A 24,717-nucleotide genomic window follows, 5' to 3' on the forward strand; every position below is an offset into this window, starting at 1 on the left:
TCGACAAAAATTAAAATGCGTTTTAAAGGTGAAGAGTACAGCTTTCGTATGCAACTTTTACATCTTGCCGCAAACGGATCATTAAAATTTATCACTTTCATTGACTGGTCGTAGTGGAGTTTCCATTGTTAGAGCCTAATCTTCAAAACCTATAACGTGTTATTTTAAATTTGAGTTTTGGCAACAAATATTAGGGATTTAAAATATGCCTAAAAACTCAGAATTCATACGTTTACCAAACAGTTGTAGCTGAAATTATGTAGTTTCGAAAAACGTACTTGTGCAATCGAAAAGAAGCAATTTTACACGTTTAAGATCGTTTGTAATACGAAATTTTAAATTCAGAGTTTGTAGGCATATCTTAACTGCCTCACATTTGTTGCCAAAACTTAAAACCGAAATTTCATGCCATAGATTTTAAAGATTAGGCTATAATAATGGAAATTCCACAGAGACTGGTCAATGAAAGTATACATTTTATTGATCTCATAACAATCATAAAAAAAGGCAAAAATCTGCGGTGTCTAAACCGCTACCCAAATAAAACAACGCTTTATATAGCGACATATAACTGCCGCTCGCTATTAAATCAATCCAGATTTGTGCTACTGGAAAAATAAACTGACAATATAAAATGGGGACGTCATAGGAATCAGCGAGATAAGACGGAACGATGAAGAGCTATTTGAATTATCGCCAGGAAAGACATTCTATTATCGAGAGTAGCAGAAATGGAAACGAAGAGTAGCAGAAATAACTAGTATCTGAGATAGAGTAGCTAGCTTAATCTTATAACTATCAAAGATACAATGTACAAATTATACAAATATACGCCCCAACGATTAATCACACTGACGAAGAAATAGAGGAACTCTACAGTAACATAACTGAAGCATTACATAACAATAAAGGAGTATTTAATTGGTGACTTTAATGTCAAAGTAGGAAAGAGAAACGGTCAGGAACAACTCATGCGAAAGCATGGAGTCAGCGAGAGAAATGAAAGGGGAGAAAGACTTATTCAGTTTATGCACTATCAAAACATGCCTATTGCAAATATATTCTTTAAGACAAAAACTAACAGTAAATGGACTTGGGTAGCACCAAATGGAACCACTAAGAACGAAATTGACTTAACAACAAGATTGTTACAATAGAACATGTCAGTGTAATAAATAAATTTCAAACAGGCAGCGACCATAGACTAATCAGAGAAACTAGAAAGAATAAAATTAATTACAAAAGCAAAAGCAACCGGTATAAATATTAACAATCTAAAAGAAACTCAGATCACTTTTTCTTATTGTGTCATCTTCTAACGAAGGTTGGCGATCACTTCTTTAAACGCTTCCCTATTTTTTGTAACGTGAAATATATGTTCAACACCGAGGTTAGTCCAATCTCTGATATTCCTCAGCCAAGATTTCTTCTTTCATCGCAAGCTTTTATTTCCCTCTACTTATCCTTTCATGATGACGTGTATATGAAAATATTTATAGTTTCGAAGTATATGGCCCAGATACGAAGTTTTCCTTAATTTAATTGTGTTCATATCACTTCGGATCACTACCAAAGAATAATTGATGAAAGATTACTTGACCAAGTCGACAGCTCTCAGTTAATGGAAATCATCCTTGATAGTGCCAAAGAAATCGGAGGCACGCAACAACAAAATGAACATAGTAAACTGTCTAATAAAACAAAAATAATGTTAAAACAAAGAGAGGAAATGAAAGTAAGTAGCAACATAGAGAGAATACAATACACAGAACTTTGTAAGACAATAAAGAAAAGTATTAAGGAAGACTTAAGAAAATACAATGAAGGACTGATAGAAAATGCAATCAAAAACAGAAAAAGCTATAAAAAATTAGAAGGAAGCAGATCGTTGCACTAACAAACGTAAACACCAGAATTACAGACAGAAATGAAATAATACAACTCGTGAATAAATTCTACAGCCAACTATACAAAGCCTTTGAAACACTTAAAGAATTAATCAGTAACCAAGAAAATGTACCAGAAGTCCTTCCGGAAGAAATAGAATCGACAATTACAAAAATGAAAAGTGGTAAAATAGCTGCAATAGAGGGAGTAACAGTGGAACTGCGTAAATACGCTGGCAGAAAATTCCTGTAAAATCTTAGCAGGCATATTTACGAACTGCCTAAGATCAAGATGCATACCAGGCCACTGGAATACAGCAAACATAATTGTCATTCATAAGAAAGATAGCAAAGAGGATATCAAAAACTACAGACTTATAAGTCTACTACCAATCATATACAAGATATTCACAAAGATCATCAACAACATATTAACAAATGCATTAGGTGCTGCACAGTCAAGAGAGTAAGCTGGCTTCAGAAGTGGATTCAGTACCCTGGATCATATCCATACGCTTCCAGAACTAATGAGTAAAGCTAAAGAATATGAAATACCGCTAGCATTAACCTTCATAGATTTCGAGAAGTCTTTCGATTCTATATATACCGAGGCAGTAATAGAAGCTTTGACCAACCAAGGTATTGAAAACCATAGAGACTTTAGCAAATATATACAGGCAAGCAAAATCTTAGGTAAAAATGTATGAAAACACTCCAGAATTTTTCACTACCAGAGGCGTCCGACAAGGAGACGCAAATATCACCAAATCTCTTCACTGCAACTCTTCAAAATATATACAGGAACTTGGTTTCCTAGTGGATCTTCAAAATATATTCAGCAAAATTAACTGGCACAACAAAGGCCTATTCATTGATGGAGAATATCTCAGCCATCTAAGATTTGTAGACGACATCCTTCTGATTGCTAATAATCCTGCAGAACTACAAGAACTTATAATTGACCTAAATGCAACTAGTAATGAAGTTGGCCTAAAAATGAACTTGACAAAAACAAAAACCATGCACAACGAGCTAGTGGATGTCCAATATGTACTAATAAACAATACTGTACTTAAGGCAGTAGACTAGTATGTATACCTGGGACAATTAATACATAAATCTGGCTCTTTACTCCCAGAAATCAACATAATAATGAAACTGGCTCGGGCGTTTTTTGGTAGAAATGCAGTTATATTCAAAACGAAGATGCCACTCCACCTGAAGAAAAAAGCATTCTATCAGTATATACTACCAATCATGACATCTTCTTCTTAAAGTGCCTATCCGTTCCGGACGTTGGCGATCATCACGGCTATCTTCACTTTGCTTATTGCATCGTGGAACAGTTCAGTGGTAGTCGTGTTATACCACTTTCGCAAATTTTGAAGCCAGGAAATGCGTCTTCTTCCCGGTCCTCTCTTACCATTTACTTTCCCTTGGAGAATCAGCTGGAGAAGGCCGTAACGTTCTTGATTTCTCATTACATGACCTAGATATTCCAACTTTTTAGTTTTGACGGTCATGAGAATTTCACATTCTTTTCCCATTCTACGCAGGACCTCCACATTAGTAACTCTGTCAACCCAGGATATACGTAAGATGCGCCTATAACACCACATTTCGAAAGCTTCGAGCCGATTCATAGATGCAACAGTCAGTGTCCATGCTTCCATTCCGTAGAGCAGAACTGTGAATATGTAGCAGTTCAATAGACGGCATTTTGTTTTTAATGATATGTCTCGACTGTTGAAAATAGTTCTCATTCTAACGACATAGTTCTCATGACATACGGCTGTCAAACTTGGACACTAAAGAAAACGAAATAGCGAAACTCAATGTCACTTAAAGGTCAATGGAGCGATGCATGCTAGGTATAAGAAAGAGAGATCGAAAAATAATAGAATGGGTCATACAGAAAACCAAGGAAAAACATTTAAAATGGCAGTGGGCGGGACATTTAGCGAGAAGAACTGACAATAGGCAATGGTCCGCTAGAGTTACACTATGGTATCAAAGAGGCGTCAAGAGACCAAGAAGACGTCCAAATTAAGATGGGATTATGACATACGGAAACAAGCCGGTACAACATGGCACAGAAAAACGAGTATTAGACAATCGTGGGCAGAAATGGATAACTACTATGTAAAGGAGGCTGCACCATAATCGGTAGAATACGCTGAGAATGATGATGATGACGATTGATGAAGTACTTACCAGCGGAGTGGAATAGCTGTATTATGGTATCATTACATACAAAATGGAGACTAGTGGAAATTACCGTGGAATCACGCAACATTCAAAATAATGTCCAACGTCTTTTGTGAAAGGCTTAGATCATACGCTAAAAAAACAGGTGGCAAATACCAATGCGGCTTCTGTAGGCAGAAGTCAACAATAGACCAGATCTTCTTCTACGACAGGTATTCGAAAAAACAAGTGAATATAACATCGACACACATTTCATAGACTTCGAAAGCGTATATGACAATATAAACTGAGAACGCTAAATACAAACAATGGAAGAATTTAATATACCAACACAACTAATAGTATTTTTAAAAGAAACTCTTAAAGTAGAAAGTAAAATCCAAATACAAAAAGAATTAACTATGTTGAGGAAGATATTACGTAAGATTGCGAAAAAGGGACTTTGTTGTGGAGACGTCCTATCATGCATCTTGTTCAACATCATACTGTAAAAAATAATAGACGTAACAGTCTATACTCGAGGAATAATAATTAATAAAAGGGTGCATATATTAGCGATTACAGATAATGCTGTCGTAATCGCAAGGTGCAAAAGAGAAATGATATGAGGCATTTAATCAAATAGAACGAACTACACAAAATAGAATCCTGGAACAGGCCAAGACCCAGAATGGGTTTTCCGTCAGTGCTGATAATGAAACAACGGGGATAAATCACAATATAATTAAATATACTTTATATTTTTTGACGTTTCCATTTCAGTCTCCGAAATTCTTCTCCGTGTAAGAAGTATATTGGTATGTACAACACTTCAAGTTGTGTTAAATTAATCCATGCAAATATAGGTTTTTATTGATGTAGTAAGAATTTACAGTGTTTACTTAAAAACCAAAGAAAATAAAAGACAAATTCCATGCATTAAATATGATTGAAATAGAAAACAGTTTTCAACAGGCTGCTCAAATATGCAGGTTAGAAAATTAGTGTCAGCTTAAAAATATACAATGTGGGTAGACTTGAAATTTTAACTTGTTACATATTTTTTAACTAGTCATAACATAAAAGGCATGTGTAAAATTGCAAAGCGTGCTTTTTGCTGTTCCATATTTGTAATTAAACGTACATACTTAAACATAATAAATAAGATCTTAAATTTATTTCAAAAGAAATTTAAATGAAACAAAATTATTATTTTTGTGAACAGAAGTAGATTTTTTAATACATTTAAAACATCACAATTAATGCTTAATGTAGGATATAGTTCAGGAAATGAAGCTCGAAAAAAGTTAAAACCTCGCAATTTTTTCGTCCTGCATGGATTGAGTTGAAATTTTAACAGAAGGTAGGTGATAGCCCAAGGATCAAAATCTATATCGAACCGAAGTGCGCTGAAGGGTTTTAGGGGTGAAAACTACCCCTAATTGTCAAAAATTATAAAATAACATATTAAACCTGAATATGGGTAAGATTTGGTTTGAATTAGTTAAATAATGATTATTTTATACTTTTGAATAGAGTTCCATCATATTTCAACCCTTAAAAAGCAACCCTTGTTAGAGATTAATGTAAAAAATTACTAATTCTAAAAAAATGATTTCGCCTTGGATCGATTTGGATAAAAATTTGGATTTAAGCTCAACTCACCCTCTGCTTTATAGTTTATGTCATGCCGATGAACCCTGATTGTTTTTAGGGGTGAAAACTACCCCTAATTTTTAAAAATTGTAAAATAACATTACAAATCTTAAGACGAGTGAAATTTGGTTTGGATTAGTTAAATAGTGATTTTTTTATACTTTAAAATACAATTTCATAAATTTTCAACCCATAAATCAATTGTTATGAGTGCTATAGGTAAAAACAATTTTTTGCCAAAATTTTGCAACTTTTCAACTTTTGAAAATCACCCTTTACAACATTGCAGTTTTTATAAACTAATTTAATAGATATAAATTGAAAAAAGTAGAATTAAATACAAAAAAATTTATCAACATAAAAAGGCACCATATATTCTTATACATTTACATAAATAGTTGAAAATATTTACATTTATAGGTAAAACAATTATAATATTAATTTTATTCGATCAATTACATCTTCATCGTGATCTATGTCATCCTCATCTTATTCAATTATTGGTGGACTATTATTGCACCCTTCACCTGAGCACCCAGAACAAGTAGAGTTACAGTATAAACCAACTTTTCTGCACCCACATGAAACGCCGCATCCTTTTTTGCATTGGCAAAAAATAATTTTCAAAAGTTCATCGGGTGCAGGTTGTTTGTTCATGCATACGGGTAATAACAAACCATCTTTGGAATACCATCCCCAATCTGTTGGTAATAGCATCTTTTTGAATGCTCATCTAAGGTATCAACAGTGGGCAGAAGGGATGATAGCTTAACCGCACAGTTTTTCGTTGTAGCTTTGATGAACTGTTCGTACCGCATCTGCTCGAGAAAAGCTTCCAAATCTTTTATTTTTTTTAACTTGGTAAGCTGCGTGTCTTTAACAGTTCCGTACAATATTATTGCACAGTATCTGCCAGCATCTAAAATATCTTCAAGCTTAGCAGTACTACTGTAAAAAATTTCGGCATGTTCCCTCATGTCCGGTCTTTTTTGAACAATATCAAAAATTTTTTTTTACCTTTATTGTAAAAAGCAGATACAGTATCACAGCCAGTAAAAGCATGGAAAAAAAACTATTAATTTTGAACTATCTGGGTACCCTATTTCAAAACTTTTAGATGAATATAATGTAGAAGAATTTTAATGGGAAGAATTTGTATGGGATTTCAAAATAAGAACGCTTAAAATTTCGAATGTATAACGCCCCACTACCTAATAAACCGGTTTTGTAGATTATTATGCTCCGAAATGTACTGTACTATTCTAATGGAATTTTCCGGAAAAAAAATTAATTGGTTTTTTTAACGTATTTCCTTCATTTTTACCGATAGAGTGTTTCTTTAAAAACGATTTTGTAGAGGTTTTTAAGAGCTACAAGGATCTGTGAATTAAATCTTTTTGGAACCCTTGGTTTTTAAATAGGGTGAGTTTAAAGGGCTCGAAAAAGATGGGGATATTTAAAAAAAGAAGGGTAAAAAATATGAAATTGTAAATCGTTTCTCGCTTTAAGCTGTACTTTTTCTAAAACTAAGCATTTTAAATGGGTCAAACTTCTTGGACGTATTAACAATACATGTACAAAGAGAATTGCAGAAGGGTGAAGATCGATTTTAATTATGGGAGTAGTTAGGGGGTTGTTTTCATCGATTTTTTCGTAAAAAAATGAGGTATTGACCTTATTTTCATCATAACTCACTCAATTTTTGAACTAGAGTCTTTTTTTATGATAGGTCTATTTATGCTCTTTAAAAAAGGTTTTATGAGTTTTCTTCCAAAATTGCATCATTTTCCCGATATTTGACTTTGAATCTTTCAAATTTGGCATTTCAAGAAAACCGCTGAACATTGATAGGCCGTATTTCGGTTCCTATTATATCGCAAAAACATTTTAAAAAATGAATTGTATTTTTCTTTTTAAAAGCTACAAATTTGTTCTCTACAATTTTTTTGATAAAATGCACCATTTTCGAGTTATTCGCGAAAAATCGATTAAAAACGTCGATTTTTTCGTCTAAAAGTTGTTACGTTCAATCGCGAATAACTTGAAAAATATCAGTTTTACAAAAAAAAATGTATAGAACATTTTTTGTTTAGAATCACTATTTTAATCGAAACCTTAGTTAAAACGTAAAAAAAATTTTTCACCCCCGAGATGGGGTGGTAACCACCCCCAAGGCTTTGTCGCACTTTGGTTCGATATAGATTTTGATCCTTAGGCTATTACCTACCTTCTGTTAAAATTTCAAGTCAATCCACGCAGGACGAAAAAATTGCGAGGTGAAATGCTTCATTTCCTGGACTAATAGGCAAACTAGGATCATGAACAAAAATAATAAACTAAAATTGACATATAGGAAAGGAAAATTCAGTAATGAACATACAATAAGAAATTTTAATTTTTGGTTGTAACAGGGTTATTTTTACATAATTGCTTAAAAAAGTTCTTGTTCTTCAAAGTGTATTGAAAGTAATGAAAATGAACAATTTCACTTTGAACAATTGTACTCTAGATAATAGATCATTTTAGATGTTTTTTAATGTTCTGTTTATCACTTATTCTTAACTTTTGTTTTATTTTAATATAAGTTGGCTTAGAAACTGTTTTCATCATTACTTATCGCTTTAGTTAGTGATGTAACAATTATTTAATTAAGGAAATATTCTTTTGATAGGAAAGAAGGAAATATATTTGAAACCAATAAATAAAAAATAAAATTATATCCGCGATAATATCTACACAATTTAAATGTCAATCCTACGACGACGGCATCGACGTACGGCTCGATGGCCCACTGTTTAATACCTGCGAAAAATAAAATATAATTAATGTCATAAAATTGAAACGACAACTACAGTGTGTTAATACACACACGTTGAAGAAAAGGAAGGACGGGTTAGAGGTGGACGGATCGATCAACACTCGGTCCGGCAAGGAGTGGGAAGTGACTAATCGACACTTAGCCCTGTAACAGGTCTGTCTCAGATAACCCTCTAAGACTGATAAGGAACTGCCACTAGATCAACACTCTAGCAGAAGCGGCTGGCCTTTAGTCAACACCCAAAGGCCCGGTGAAGTTCCTACCAGATCAGCATTCTGGAGGAACTCGATTCTCTTGCGGTGTACTGTCGTCTCGGGGGAGAAAAGACTGCTAGCTAACATTGTCTTATGCTTAACAAGTATCCCCGCTTATGTCCATCTCAGGTAGGACTATGGGTGTTTTAAAGAGCAAGTCTTGACAAAGACTAGCTAATTTCTTACAATAAAATAAAAATAACCGCTGCAGTAGAGAAAAAAGCAGCCGTAGAGTCTTGAGGAACTTGGCTATGACAGAGCCCCGACATGCGGTACTCTAGGAGAGGCCGTGAAGGACTGTCTCTTAGCTTGAACTTAACTAATATTTATACATATTATTCTGAGAGTTTTTAAACCAATTGACCAATGGAAAAGGCATGCAACATGGGGCGATGCGCCCCGACGTGGCAAATTGGTCCATTGAAGACTCTTAAAAAAAGTTTAAGACTCTGGCTGGAAAAAGTTTATTAAAAATATTAGTGAAATACAAGTAGAAAGGTAGAAAAATATGATTGAAAAATAATTACGAAATTAATAAAGTCTAAAATATTCGAGTTCACAGCATAAACACTTTCAGGATTCCAGGAGGGGGCTATGGTGGCAACAGCATCTCCTTCTCCTGCAGGTTCCATCGTCGGTCGATGTACCATCTCACTTCAGCGACTCTCAGATATCCGGTTGCCATCTGCATAACTCCAACAAAAGAAGAATACAACAGATACATGCATCTTGCAAAACAAATCTCGTGTTTTCAGAATGTCGCTGTTGATTTCAAAACTTTCAAACTCGTGGGAACAAATGGCCAGCGGGATTAACAGAAAAAGAGATCTTTCAAAAATGAGTAATTCTCCTGAGTTTATGAAGAGAAACAAAACGGCAACGATCAGAGAGGCGACTCCAGTCGCAGATTCTGTCTCCGCCCCAAATACTCAGCCAGGAGGTGTTATGAGAGGAACAGACTCATGAGTCAGTCTTCAAGAAACGCCTATCTAGAACTCAACAGAAGAGTTTAAGGAAAGAGGTGAAAATGACTGCTGGCACATAAACCAGAGCAAAACCACATAAACACAACAAAAAGAGTTGCTAAAAACCAAGAAAATCCAACGAATAGACTAGGTCTTATAGCAAGTAAAGTATCACACGTTAATGGTAGCCAAACTCACTCATGGAAAAAAGTTCAAAACCAGACGTGTCAGTACATTGTATGTATCATTGCTATGGTGGCCAAACAAGCAGCAAAAAGGGCCATCTTCAAACTAACCAAGGTGCAAAGACTCGCTTGCCTTGAAATCACGGGGGTTAAGATGGGCACATCAGCTGTTGAGGCTCTACTGGACCTTCCTGGTTTACACATAGTTATAAGAAGGGAGGCGAGAATGAGATATAATAGGCTGCCACAAAACCTGAGCAATTTACAGGTTAGATCAGAACAATAGTAACATTAAATGAAATTAGGTCTTAAGTATGTAGGCCTAAAGTACCTTTCCAAGTAAACATTTGTCCACGAAAAGGATGGAGCAGAGGAAACACTCGACGCAGACTACAAGGTTTTACCTGGTACACAGACGCGTCTAAAACTGCAGAAGGGTCGGGTGCAGGAGTATTTAGAGCCGGCCGGGGAGTGCCAAAAAGCATCGTCTGCGACAGGAAAAAAGCCTGAATCCGAAGGCAACGTAACTCTAGCTGTGAAAACGTACCTGGTTAAACACATGGCAAAATGTATATTGGACGGGCATGTGCTAAGAGGGCTGAAGTACTGTAGGTAATAAGTAGGAATAAGCTCAGAGTTAAAACAGGCTTTGTTACTGGATATGCGCCGGCCGGTCAAGGGACACTTGCATACAAAGCGGCTGTTGCGTGGAGACTTAAGCTGCAGACTCTAGTAGACAACCTTAAACAGTCCAACCAGATCTTGCATGACGCTGGCATTAGATCACAGACGGCAAACACTTTTTGGAGACTACCAAGTGACTCCAAAACATATGGTACTTATCTACTAGATCTGTATAAGTTAGTACAGGGTTCTAGAATCCTGGAATGAGTATCATGAAGGAATGGAAGATGTACAATAAGCTAGTTGACCACACAGTGCGACCGGTTTATAACAGACGGCTCCCATGAAAAAAAAAACGTATGTCTCAATCTAAGTAGGTCTCAATGAACCCAATTAGGGCCCTACAGACGGACGTACAGCACAAAAATACAGCTTCCGCAGAACTTCTTGTTGCTGTGAGTAGATTCGATGTCACGTCAAATAAAAGGTGTATCGGGTGTTGGCGGAGAGCTTATATATAAAAGATCTGCCTAAGTCACGAGGACTTGTATATGTAGAGCGTTGATTATTTGAACTGATTGGGGGACATGGGTGTTCGGAAAATCGGGTTTTTCGGATAATCGAACTGTATTGATTTAGCAGTACATATTTATCCACGGGTGAACGAAAGCCATATTTTTTAAGCGATAATTACTAACGCTTAAAAAAATCTTCAGTTCTTGTCTGCCGAAGCAAGTCTAGCCGTTTGCGTGCGGCTAGGTCACGTAGTTTTTTAAGGACATGTCTTTTTCATTCCAACATTGATGAGTTGGGGCGTTATCAAGAAGCAATAATGTTTTCTCTATTTTGTTATTTTTTAATTGATGTACTTTAACATAAGATATAACAGTTTCTACAAACCCTTCATGAAAATTGTATTATCCATCCAAGCATTATTTTGCGAAGTGTAAACGATAGGCATCGCAGACATTAATGTGTTTAAAACAACGTGGTTTCTTGCTTTTATCAATGACAAGCATGGACAATCAGCGGCTGCCAGTCGCATTAGCATAAACTAAGGCAGTGATACGATCCTTGCTTATTTTAAATCTAGGTGCTACTAATTCACGACGGGACGCAAGAGTTTTTCGTGGCAAAGCTTTCCAATTGAGCGCAGTTTCGTCTGCAATGTAAACGTTTTGGAGGACGTAATTCTCTTCCTTCAGTAAATCCCTTAATTTAATTTAGATTTAATCTGCTGCTGATGAATCAGCACAGTTTTTATCCTTACATTTGAAGCTCATGAATGCCATGTCTCGACTATCATTTTAACCAGCCTGTGCTTGGTTGAAAATTTGACAAGTCTCCAGATTTTTCGTTGAAATGAACGGCTTTTTTTACCCAGAATCAGATCAGAAATAGGTTCTCCCTGGGATCTTTTTCGAGTAAACCACTTATATACAACAATATCTAAATCCGTGTTTGACGCAAGTTTCATCGTTTTACGACTTGTGGATCCATGAGAAGAATCAAGCTGGGGTATAAAGTTACTTATGCTCGTCTTTTGGCGGGAGTTCGGATAAGCGGTAGTTCGGTTGATCGGCGTTCGGATAATCGACGCTCTACTGTACTTAATGGAATATGTACAATAAGCCAATTGGCTGCAGTACGACCGGTGTATAACGGCATTGAATTGTTTTCTTTGTCGATATTATTCTCCGATGAATGGTTTCATCTTTCATCACTATAAGTCGTAAAAATGATTTTTCTTTTAGTGAATGTCGTATTTATGATCAAATATCAAGATTTACTCCCAAATTCATGTATTTCTTCGCAATATAATTTTTCAAAATGCAAAATAGACTTACTATAATTATGTGGCTCAGTGACACATTTGTTTATATGGAAATTAAATCCGTACAAGAATACTTTAATGTTTATTCTTCTTTTAACAACATACTATGTTCTTTGTATTCTGCTTGGCATCGAAGAAAAATATTTTTACGTTTGCTAAATAAAAATTTGAATCAACAATACGTTGTCTTTAGTCTCTTGGTAGAACACTTTAGAACCACTGTTGAAGTAGTTCTTGCTCATTCGTTATGCGACTACTGGAATATAGTTGATTCATTTTAGCAGTTGCACAAATCGCTATATCCCGTTCTAAATGATTCTCAGGCAACAATTATTACCACATCCTTATTAGCACAACCCAGAAATTTTTCGAAATATGTTATTATTTGTCTAATATTAGCACGAGTGGGAATGGGTCAATTTTTCAACGAAAAGGTAGGGATACCGAGTATTCCGTCGATCGAAAAACAGAAATAAGAATAAAAAGTTTTGATGATAAACATCGTTTCCTCAATAGATAATACCATTTTTTTACTCAAATACGTTAACTTCCTTAATGGAACGGCGAAACTCTGCGGAATTGACAAGTATCTTGTTGTATCTGCTTGTACTTCGTTGATGTAGCATGACGCTGTTGCTATAATAAAATATCTCTAATGTCAGTTTATTTGCAATTTGGTAAACTTCGATTTAAATTTGGAACTTGAAACGTTAGTAGTTTATTTTTCAATATGATGGATTTTTATCAGTTGGTTAAAAAAAAATTAAAGTTTACCATATCGTAAAACTTTAATCAATTGACATACTTGTACTATTATACACTTGTATTTCCTTTCCCAACCAGTTTCAGCTACACATTGTGTGATCTTTAAGGTTTCCTGTTTTTTTGATAACAAGTAATAACAATGCTAATTGGTTTATATTTATTTTATATTCTACTGTTTACATACATTAGAACAATATAAATTTTTGATACGTCTAACAAAGCCACTTTTATTTTTATATCATTGTAAAATATTGGTTTTAGATTAATGCTAATATTTAGTACAAACAAATTTTTCTATATTTAGGGAAATAGTGACTTGATAAGTACACAGTACACTCTATAGTTAATAATATATACCTAATTTTGTTTTTAAATGGAATACAATAAATATACAAACAGATCGATTGGAATATTTGTTATATTAGATTTGCTGAACTGCGTATTAGATTACTTAGATACTTAGATTATTTACTATATTAGATTTACTTTTCTTAAACTTTTTCTTGGAGTTAGGAATTAAATATGAACCAGTATCATAAAAGAATAACTATGATATATTTGCCTGTTAGGTTTAAAGAAGGGGTTTGATAGAGTAAGAATTGAAGACACAATACACACATCAAAATAATCTAGGGGACACCTATATTAATTGCTTTAAATCAATGTTAGCTACAAATACAAAAATAAATTTATGTTTTTAATCTTTTTTGTTGTTTTGTCGAATATTGTACCAACTTGGCAGTAATGCTGATACGAATGGCTAGAAAAAAGTTAACAAAACTTCAATAAGCTTTTTTTGTCTATAAGATAAAAAATATTTCTATATTGGTAGTTGATTTTCGATGTCTATGTGGATTTTTATTTAGTTTTGCAATTGCCAATATTGAAGAGACATCATTTAAATCGCGAAACGCAGTGGCGTGCTGTCGGGATGCTTCAAGCTGGCAAAAGTCAAAGAGACGTTGCTGAGGTCCTCCACACGAACAGAAGTTTCATTAATCGTTTGTTGTTAAAGTTTCAACAAACTGGTGATATTGCTGAACGTCATACAGACCGTACAAGGTCTGTCACACACAGATCACAATTACAAATGAGGCTGCAAAAGAACCATCTGATGTTCGTAAGTGGCCAAACCATTAGAAATAGACTAGAGATTACATGCTCGAAGACTTGTGAGAGTGCCTGTGTTACCCAGCGAAAATCGTGCTCATAAACTTCAGTGGGCACAAGAACTCGCAAATTGGGTTAGACGTGAGTGGGCCTCTACTTTGTTCACAGATGAGTCCCGATTTGGATTTGCACCAGATACAAGACGGAAAAGAATTTGGAGATGATCTGGCAATATTTTCACAATTAATGCTTCTCTTGCCCACCAGGCTCTCCAGTTCCAGTTCCTTTGGTGACTTCTTTTAAATGAGTGTTCATGATGTATAGTCTATGTTGCAGAAGAAATTCTATATGAGTTTGACCCGCCATATCTGTGAGGTCGAAGTACAAATTCCGAATCATCCTGCTTGTGGCCTATTTTTGAGTTTATCGGCCGGTTTCCGAAACGTTATTCAAATCTCCAATCATGTAATCAAGTATCAAATTTGATCAATTGTTAACAAGCGACAGGTTTCCGAAACGAAAATTATGGTAAAATTACGTGATCACCGATTATAGATTATTTGACATACGATTTTACATGGAAACAGTAGAATCGATTGTAATCGTTTATTATTTCTGTACGAATTGTTCTTTATCTTGCTCTTAATTAAGAAAGTAATGTTGCTGTTTCACTTTACCATCATTCCTGTTTATGTGTAATCTGCATTCTGAAAATGAAAATCAACAAACAAACATAACCTAACTAACTCATAATTTTGTGTCGTTCGTTAATGTTTACCAATTTGTCATTTATCATCTTTAATTCTTAAAATGAACCTTTGTAACAATATTTTTGGGTTCTTTCTAAACAACAGCTTTTTATAAAACACCTTAGGTTTATGTATCTTACAACGTAACCAAAGATTTTATTTTATTTACTTACAACCATTGGTACATAACCAAAGATTATAAGATTAATCGTCCAAAAATCTCAGATTACCTGACAAGCTAGTATGACAGAAGTTTGACATAAATAAAACGATAATTAGCGTTTCGGAAACCCAAAATACTTCTGACAGGCTGTTAATCATCGATTATTTGCTTGTTAGATTAGTTAATGTGTGTTATGTGATTGAAGTTTGATCGATGTTTCTGCAACTCAAAATGCATTTAATCGACTGTTAACAGTAGATTACCTAATTTTGATAATGATCAGCCTTTCGGAAACCGGCTGTATGTCTCCCATCAGTATAGTATAGGTGGTGGTTACGTCTTGTATCGCAGTGTTACCGTCATCGTAGAACCATTCAATAATTTCGTCCGTGTACATGGATGATCTTTAATTGAATTGTTTCGTTTACCACGTCGCAAGTTTTTGAAAAAACTTGCCCACAAAACTACAGAGGAATAACCCTCTTAAATACAACGATGAAACTTTTCACGAGTATTCTTAAGGACAAATTGGAAAGGCAAATCACTAATACTGAAGAACAATAAGGTTTTACCAGAGGGCGGTCTATAACAGATGCAGTATTCATAATAAAAAAAAAATAAAAGAAAAAGCTATAGAGTTCGGCATGCCAGCGTATATTTGCTTCATTGATCTGATGAAGGCGTTTGACAGGGATGGCTGGGAGACATTCTAAATATATTAATAGAAAATAAAACACCGACCAACATAACAAAGATAGTCCATAACCTAAATAACAACAATGTAACCAAAGGAGGAATTAGACAAGGCGACAGTTTAAGCCCCTTCTTGTTTAACCTACTCATGGGTAAAATTATAAACAAAGTAACATCTCTCAATCTCGGATACAGAATAAGCAACAAAAGAATTGGTATGGTGTGTTACGCAGATGATGCAGCAATTATTGCCCAATCAGAAGATGATCTTTAGAGACAGCTCTTTCAGTTCTTTCAAATAAGCCGCCAACTAAATATGACCATTTCTACCAATAAAACTAAATGTATGACAATAGCAAAAGATCTGCTCAGATGTAAGTTAGTGGTTGTGAACAACCCCATAGAACAGGTGATTCAATTCAGATATCTGGGCATAGAGATATCAATCACACACCACCCAGTAAAGGACCTAAAGAGTCAGATCAACAAAGCATCCGCATTGTCGGGATGTCTGCGGCAGATAGTCTGGTCAAATCGGTATATGCGCACAGATAGTAAAATTAGAATCTACAAGACTTGCATACGACCGATCATGACATATGGCATAGAAGTGTGCGAAGATACCAACAAAACGAAACAGATGCTAAGTGTTGGCGAAATGAAAACCCTAAGAATAATAGTGGGCAAAACAAGAAGAGGCAGGGTGAGAAATAGAAACGTCAGAGAGCAGTGCGCAATTCAATATATTGTTAGATGGGGTCGGCAGCGTAAGAGGATCTGCTACAGTCATGTAAGACAAATGGATGAGAAAAGACTCCCAAAAATTGCACTAGAAAACAACCCGCCTGGTTCAAGACCTCCCGGAAGACCACCTAAAAGATGGAGGGATAGTTGGCAATCTATCTCCCAGGAAATTAACCAGAGGCAGCTTCAGAATTAAACAATCTCCAAGAAGTAGAAGAAGAAATCCTCTTAAAAAAAACTCATCATCATCACCCTCTTGAATCAGTTGTAACAATTCTGCTTCAATAAATTTCTTTTTTTCGCGAAACATACTTTTCTAACAATTAAATACGATTACAACCAAACAAAAATCAAACTCAAAAGGGTAAAATTATATCTAGAAGCTCTCCCATTTTAAAATTTCATTGGTTGAACCCAATTTGTTATAGGTGAGGCCTATCATCTCATAAACCTACTACATAGCACTAGAAAATAAGTAGTTACTAGTAGTTAGCACTAAGTAACTAATACTTTTCCATAAAATTTGTATACAAGTTAATTGTACTGATGGCTCATACTGGTTTATCTTTATTAAAATGTAGATACTATATTAGCTGGTGTGAATGGCAGGCTTTTCCTATAATTTCTGTTATATTATACAATGTTATCGAGACTGTCGAATAATTAACATCCATTTATTCATAGCTTTATGGTAACATCTTTTAGACCTTCTCAATCACATAAAATCAAGAAGTTGTAGTATATGACTGCAATGTGGGAGCAGTGTTACTACCTTAACATCGGTATGACTTTCAGGGCTATCAGTAATTAATAAAATTTTGTTTTCATCGCTGCCATCCATGTAAAGCATCAGTAATGTGCTACAGATATTTTAAAAAGTAGGTTCCAGTCATCCAATCAGTGCATGCTACTCCATTAAACCCGGTGGCGCATCATTAGTCATATGTAGGACGGCGAGAAAAGGTGATATATAAGTCCATATATAGTGAATTTGTTATAAGCATTTTTACTTTTACTGGGTCATTACATATTTTTATTTACCTAGTACTATTTCATTGACTGCATAATATCACCAAACCACACTACTGCCAAAGAAACATTTGATCCCCAAAGACGTTTACAAACTAAAAAAGCCGGTAACCACCAGCTAACAACTTCGCCAACCGGTGTCTTCGTTGACCAGATGAAAAGTAACTCTCAAAAAAATTCGTTCTCAACAATTCCATGCTAAAAATTTAACACTTATTGTTCTTAGTTGTGAGACGCAGTTCTAAAAGCATTATTTGTTATACGTAGATAAAAATCTTATACAAAATAGAATTTTAAATACGTGAATTAAAACTTTATATATAACGGAATTTAAAAATACTACAGCGCTACAACTAATAAATATACCTACTCGTCATCAGTATGCAAAAATTTACTTTTTAATAGAGGGACAGTCTCACGATGCATTCCGAAAGTTGTCTCACTATGCAATAGTATACACATTTTAGGTTATGATTTAATATTTTTAACGTGAAAATAAATAGTATATCCATAATCTTACACTCAGAATATTCTCAATGTATGTCCAAAAGAAAGCATAACAGTGGAAATAAATGGTTTAGTTTGACGAAGTAAAAATAAATATCCACGCCCCAAAAAAATGTGTATGATAGTTTCGGTTATACTGAATTCTAGGTATATGCAAACTGCACAATTTATTCAACATTTTGTTTAAAATAGTTCGTCCGAACTTCGAATTATTCCAATATAGAACGTGGCTAAATTGAGAAAACAACGTTACCACTAAAACCTCTGCTGTGAATTCACAAATAAATTCTTTCCACATTAGTTTTATTTCTGATACACCCTGTAGATGTTATTTTTACATCGACCTGATAACAGTGTTGAAGCTACTGTTAGTTGGATCTCGTGTTGCAATCCTTACATCTGATTAATCTACTTTTAAGATTGAAAAACAAACTTATTATTATTCATTATATCTTATCAGCAGTTCTGACCCCCCTCTAGGTTACCAAACGCTAATGGTCAAATTGTCGACGGTTCTTTAGTTTAGTTAGTTAGTGACACAGTGAAAGTGGCGAAGAAAACCTTTGTTTGTTTCGAGAAAAATTACAGCGAAGATGCCGGACGTTTCACAAGATCATTTTGAAGTCGATCATCCACTGGAGCCTCTTTTGACTCCGGAAATTATGCGGGCGAGAGCCAATACGTTGACGATGGAAAATCCCTTCTTCACTCAAAGAAACAGGTCCGAGAGTGAATCTGAAGAAATCGAGACTAAATATCGATCACCCTCGCGTATTGCCTTATTCAAGAGGAAGATAGGACACAGGTAACTTTATATAAATTTTTAGACAAAATTATTGGATCACTATTCTCGAGATCAACAAAATGTAGGGATTCATTCGCGTCCATTTTATTAGACCTCTTTCAATAAAAGATCATCTATTCATTTTAATGCACAAAAACAGGTCATCTGCCGTAAATAATTTATAGTTAAATACTTTATAATGTAATTAAACCACTATTTTAATCTTTTTGCTTGATTAATTGCCACAGTAAAGTAATCCTACAAAAATTACAAATTACTAGAATATGTTTGGAACATTTTCTGGCGAAAATGTTTGAATCAAAGTTGGCGAAAAACACTAAAACGGTTGAATTTTTGTTTGGATGTGAGTAATAAGGGCATTCAATACTTCGTCAGTGGTTAACATTCTGTCATTTTTTTACTCATATGTTTATTTATTTTTATTATATTATTCTTTATTATTTAGCATTATACTAAATAATAAGGAGGTAATTCCAATATTAAAAAGTACTAGTAGGCAGTTACCAAAATAAATGTTTAAACAAATTCTAAAAAAATCAATCGTTATCTATAGGCGCATGTAAAAAGTTTTGACAGGACACTGTTTGCTCCTGTAGATTTTGTGTACAAAATTATTACAGGAATGACATGTAACTTCAGTTTGATCGGCGCGGCTGGTGGATTTTGTCAAAAAAAGTCCATTTCATACCCACAAGCTGAAACTTGTTTTAAGTGATAGATTATGACGCCAATTTGCTATGTTTACAAGTCTCTTTTCAATGACAACCTATTTATTTATTACCTTTTTTAAACAAAATATAAAAAATTCCATTTTTGCTTCTAAACCATTTGTTTGTTCTAAACAATCTGTGTTATTCTAAGACGAAAGTTATTCTTGGGATTTTTTCCTAAAATTCTTACTTTCAGCGTAAAATACAAATACACAATTAAAAATGCCGAAAAAAGCCAATTTTAGGAAATGTTAATACATTAACACAGTTGCAACAATGTCGTACAACGACTACATTCCAAAACACTTCGGTGACACAAATTTAGGAAACAAACTGAATGTATTAGTGGATAAGGACTACCTAACAGTCCTGACCTCAAATTGAGAATTCATCAAATAATATCAAAAGAAAGATGTGAATATGCGATTCATAATGATGGACGCAGTAAATGAAGAATGGGACAATAATTATTTCCTATAAAGAATACATTTAAATACTTGTTGAAGGTGACGGTCTTTGAAATTAATACGAAAAATTATGAGCAACGGTGGATCTACAAAATACTAATATCGTCAAATTGGATCCATTAACAATATTGCTTTAAAACACATATACCTATTGAATATTACGTTGCAGTAACAAATATCTTGTCGTTGAATAGTTAAAGTTTCTACAAATCTGTAAAGTGATTGCGTAATTTCTCTGAATGCCGTGATTTGCTTGCTAGCACTAATCGATGATAAATAAAACTTCATAATCGCGTTTCGCATCCAACCATCGGCTTATTTTTAGATCCATGTTTCACCATTTGCCGCAGAATTTCACACGCGAAGGCTTTGATGGAGTGCGACACTCTGATACTGCACTGTGAGCATATCGAGATTTAATTTTTTAATTTTAACAAAAGCGATGGATTTAGTGAAGTGTTATTGTATACTTTATCCGTTTCGCCAGGTTTTATAATTTAATCATTGTAAAATTTTATTAATACAATCCGTTCTACATGTAAAAAAGCCACTTAAATGATTGTTTTAATGTAAAATGGACTTAGTCAGCGAAATGTTGCTAGAAGACTTGCTATAACAAATGAAGCGGTTCGAAGAATGGGCAGACGATATAGGTAAACTCGATCCTATCATCGTCGACCAGGAACAGGCACAAATCGTTATACAACAGAATGTGACAACCGCTTGATCAAGGTCATTAAGGAACTCACCTTAATACATTTCAAATTCAACAACAGTTCCGTGTTCCGTGAGGTCAGAGAAGTCAATGTTAGTGAATTGACAGTGTTCACCCAGAAAAAGAAACCTGACTTCAAAAAGGAATGCAACTGGTCCAAAATTTACTACAGTCCACCATCAAGTACGCCTAAATTTTGCATGAAATCATTGGAGGCATTGCAATTGAAATTGTCCTCCATTGGAGGACAATGGAGCTCTTTTGTGTTCTCTAATGACACCAAAATATCTTTAGGCAGTGGCCGAAGGAAAAAAAGTATATAGGAAGGGAAGGTGACAGGCTTGCAGAGTACTGCATCGAGAAGCGAATTAGTATGACGTCGGCTCATACATGATCTGGGGTGGCACTTCAATAAACTTACGAATGTACCTTGCTGTCGTTACTAGGAATGACCGTGGTCGCGGAAGGAAGGAAGAAAGGTAGGAAGTAATAAATGTTCAGTATATTGAGGAAATTTTGGCAATCAATGTGGTACCTTACATAGGTTAGATTGGAGAAAACATGTTTATGCATGGTTATATAAAGCCCCACACTGTTAGAACTGTCGAGGGCTACATTACAAATGTAGGAAGGAAGTTTGAGAATAAAGAAACCTTGTGATCAAGGAGAAAAAAAAATCTTTAAATGTAGTGTATAAATGAATGGACACAAAATAGAAAAAAAGAATGGAATAACCACATAAGCAGAATGGAGGAGACCAAAATAGCAAGTCACTAATCGGCAGACGTATCGGACCTTCCGTAGAGGTATTAATCCGGCAGTGAATAAGCAGAATATATTAATGCTTATAAAGAGGAGGAGGAAGAAGAAGAAGATATATAATACCTAAATATAGAACAAAGAAAGTAAAAGATTTTGATTAGATTAGATGTAATTCACGAAGAGGATGTTAAAAAAGCTATGGAAAAATACTTTGACCAGTACTTTTACACATTAACAATAATGGTCACCAAAATAACAATCAAGGAAGTTGTTCAAGCACAATAAAGACAGGTAAAGCAGTGGGACTAGATGGTATTCCAGGGGAAGTGTGGAAGGCATTAGAAGAAACATGAACAAGTTGGGTAACATGTTTATTTAATAGAATTTTGGAAGTTGGACAACTTCCAGACGAATGAAATAGCAGTGTATGAGTACCTGTTTGCAAAAACATAGGAGATATACAACAATGCACAAACTACAAGACAGATACTTAGACAAATACTTAGTTTACTTCGTTAAACGCATGGCAGATCAGCAACAGATGCAATTTTCATTATAAGGCAGCTGATGGAAAAATACAGGAATAAATAAACAAATGCTCATATGGTATTCATTGATCTTGAGAAAGTATATGATAGAGTTCCTCGAGAGACTCTGTGGTGGGCGCTCCCCAGTGCTTAACGTGTGTTGATGATGTACTATTAGTAGGAAATACTGAAAAGGATATAGAACAAAAAACACTGGAGCCAAGCTCTTGAGGAAAAAGGTTTAAGACTTAGTAGGACAAAAACAGAGTATTTGGAATTCGTTTAAAGATGGAGTTAATATTTTGTACTTTTTAATTTATTAAAATGTTCGTTATCACGAATCACGTCATTTTATAACACAATATAAAGCTCAATATTTTTCAATACTAATCTAAAAAGATCAAATTATTAAATTTGCGGATTTTATACAATGGCAAAATAATTGATAAGACAAGAATTTACTTGGGGAATTTTCTAGGGAATAATTTTTATCTACATTATCTTGTCATTACGAAATTAGAAATATGTGATATATAATTTAGTTTCGTGGAATTTGTTAGATTGTTATATTTATATTATAGTCTATCTATATAAAAGGCTAGGATGGCAAGTCACACTGTTTATCCAGTAAGGTAACAACGCCACCTAGGAAAGAAATCTGATCTACCAACATCTGATTTGTTCTTGAAAAGATATGGTTGATTTATTGCTAATTATTGCTAAAAATTGATGATTTAAATATTCATAATCGGAAATTTTACTTCTTCACAGTAATTAATTTTTTCACAAAACTAAAAATATAGTTCACTGTAATTGTAAGGTAAGATCAATGACGAATAATATATATTTATTATACATCATTGGGTAAAATACACATATACCCGTACTATAAAAATAAAATGACAAAACAAATGTTAATGTTTTACCAAAATAAAATTAAATTAAATTAAAACCAAATAAAATTAAATAAAGGTAAAAAGAATTAAATAAAATTAAATAAAATAAATAAGTTACACAGAATTACGTAAAATTAAATAACAATTAAATAAAATTAAGTAAAATTAAATATAATTAAGTAAAAACTATATCTGTAAAAGGCTGCTATAACGTTTCTGCTTCATTTCCCATGTAAAATCCCATAAAAAATGCTAAGGTTCATTGTGCTCATTTTTTGAGCATTTTGTGGTGGGAGTAGAATAGTTCCTCGAATCGTGACGTATAATACGTCATTAAAAGGGGTAGCAAATATGTTGAGATAGAAAAAACAAACATTGCGGCATTACCAAAAGGGCATTACATCATATCTCCTTTGTTATTTGTCCAATTGGAGCGTGTGATGCATTAAATGAAAGGGAAGGATGTAACGAATATATTAAGTAAGAAGAAACAAACAAAGCGACTACCAAAAGGGCACTACACAGTATTTTCAATATTAATGAACGTGTAGCGACATTTGAGATATCTTAGGGCACTATGGATAAAAAATAGATTTATCATAAGACAAATTTTGATTTATTGACTTAGGCCTTAGGTTAAGTACAAAATAAACAACTGATCGAATCCTAACATCCGGCATAGCAATTGAAAGGGGAAGATATAACGAATATATTTAGATAGAAAAAATAAACACAACCAAAAAGGCACTACACAGTATCTTTGTTATTAATGAACGTAAAGCGGCATACCACATGATACTATGGATTATTGTAGACATATGTGCTTTATATAAAGCAGCAATGAAGAAAGCCTCTGACTGATTAGAAAATAAACAACTAGCCTAATATAATATGACACCTCAAATCAAACGACGTGATACATATAGTACATATAATGTATATATCGTGCCATTAATATATATATATATATATATATATATATATATATATATATAAATACGTCAAATTATCGGGTAAAGTGGTCTGTAATAAAAATCTTTCTTTTTTCTTAATTACTCAATATTTCGCCATTTATTTAACAGCTTCTTCAGGAGTAAACTAAAACAATGTGAACATTACAAAAAATGGCGTACAAATACATTTTAAAACACTTACAGAATTTAAAAGATTTCACAAATAAAAAATGACATTGAAGTATTTGAAAAACTGAATGTCAAGATTAAATTGTCTTAAGCACGTTCGTTACAGCTATGCGATAAAAAATTAAAATTATTTCAAATGTAAAAATAAAAATAACAATAAAAGAAAAGTAAGAAGAATAATATTTCTTTGATGAATTATTAAGGTTAGTTGTTATTAAGATGAATGTTGGCTATTTTGAATGTTTATAAATTTTGTTCAATATGTTACAATATATGTTACTTAACTGTCCAGTGTCCGTTTTATAATTTAAAGTGTTTTTATTTTTGTTAATGTAATACATCTCAAGAAATAATCTACTTTTGTAGTTATCAGTCTGTGCCAAAATTTGAGCTTTGTTATAGTCTAGCATATGACCAGTGTTTTCATAGTGCTCATATGAAATACCGTGTTTAGGATGTCAAAATAGCTATATTGGTCAAACATCACAATGGCTAAAACAACGCATCACACAACATAAAAGTGA

The 24,717-nt window shown here is 33.9% G+C and overlaps 1 protein-coding gene across 2 annotated transcripts in view; it reads left to right on the forward strand.

Moving 5' to 3' along the window:
- Nucleotides 1–24,717, forward strand: part of Nt5b (5' nucleotidase B) — a 91,975-nt gene that overhangs the window by 2,596 nt on the left and 64,662 nt on the right. Inside the window, exon 1 of one of the 2 annotated variants that reach the window (XM_072544153.1) lies at nucleotides 18,675–18,974. The exons of the other annotated variant lie outside the window; for it this stretch is intronic. Coding sequence (XP_072400254.1) covers nucleotides 18,763–18,974 — 212 coding nt within the window. The 5' untranslated portion in view covers nucleotides 18,675–18,762. Of the gene's footprint in view, nucleotides 1–18,674; nucleotides 18,975–24,717 lie in introns of those variants that run through there. 2 annotated transcript variants of the gene reach the window in all.

This window comes from Diabrotica undecimpunctata, chromosome 1 (genome assembly GCF_040954645.1).
Source record: "Diabrotica undecimpunctata isolate CICGRU chromosome 1, icDiaUnde3, whole genome shotgun sequence".
NCBI lineage: Eukaryota > Metazoa > Arthropoda > Insecta > Coleoptera > Chrysomelidae > Diabrotica > Diabrotica undecimpunctata.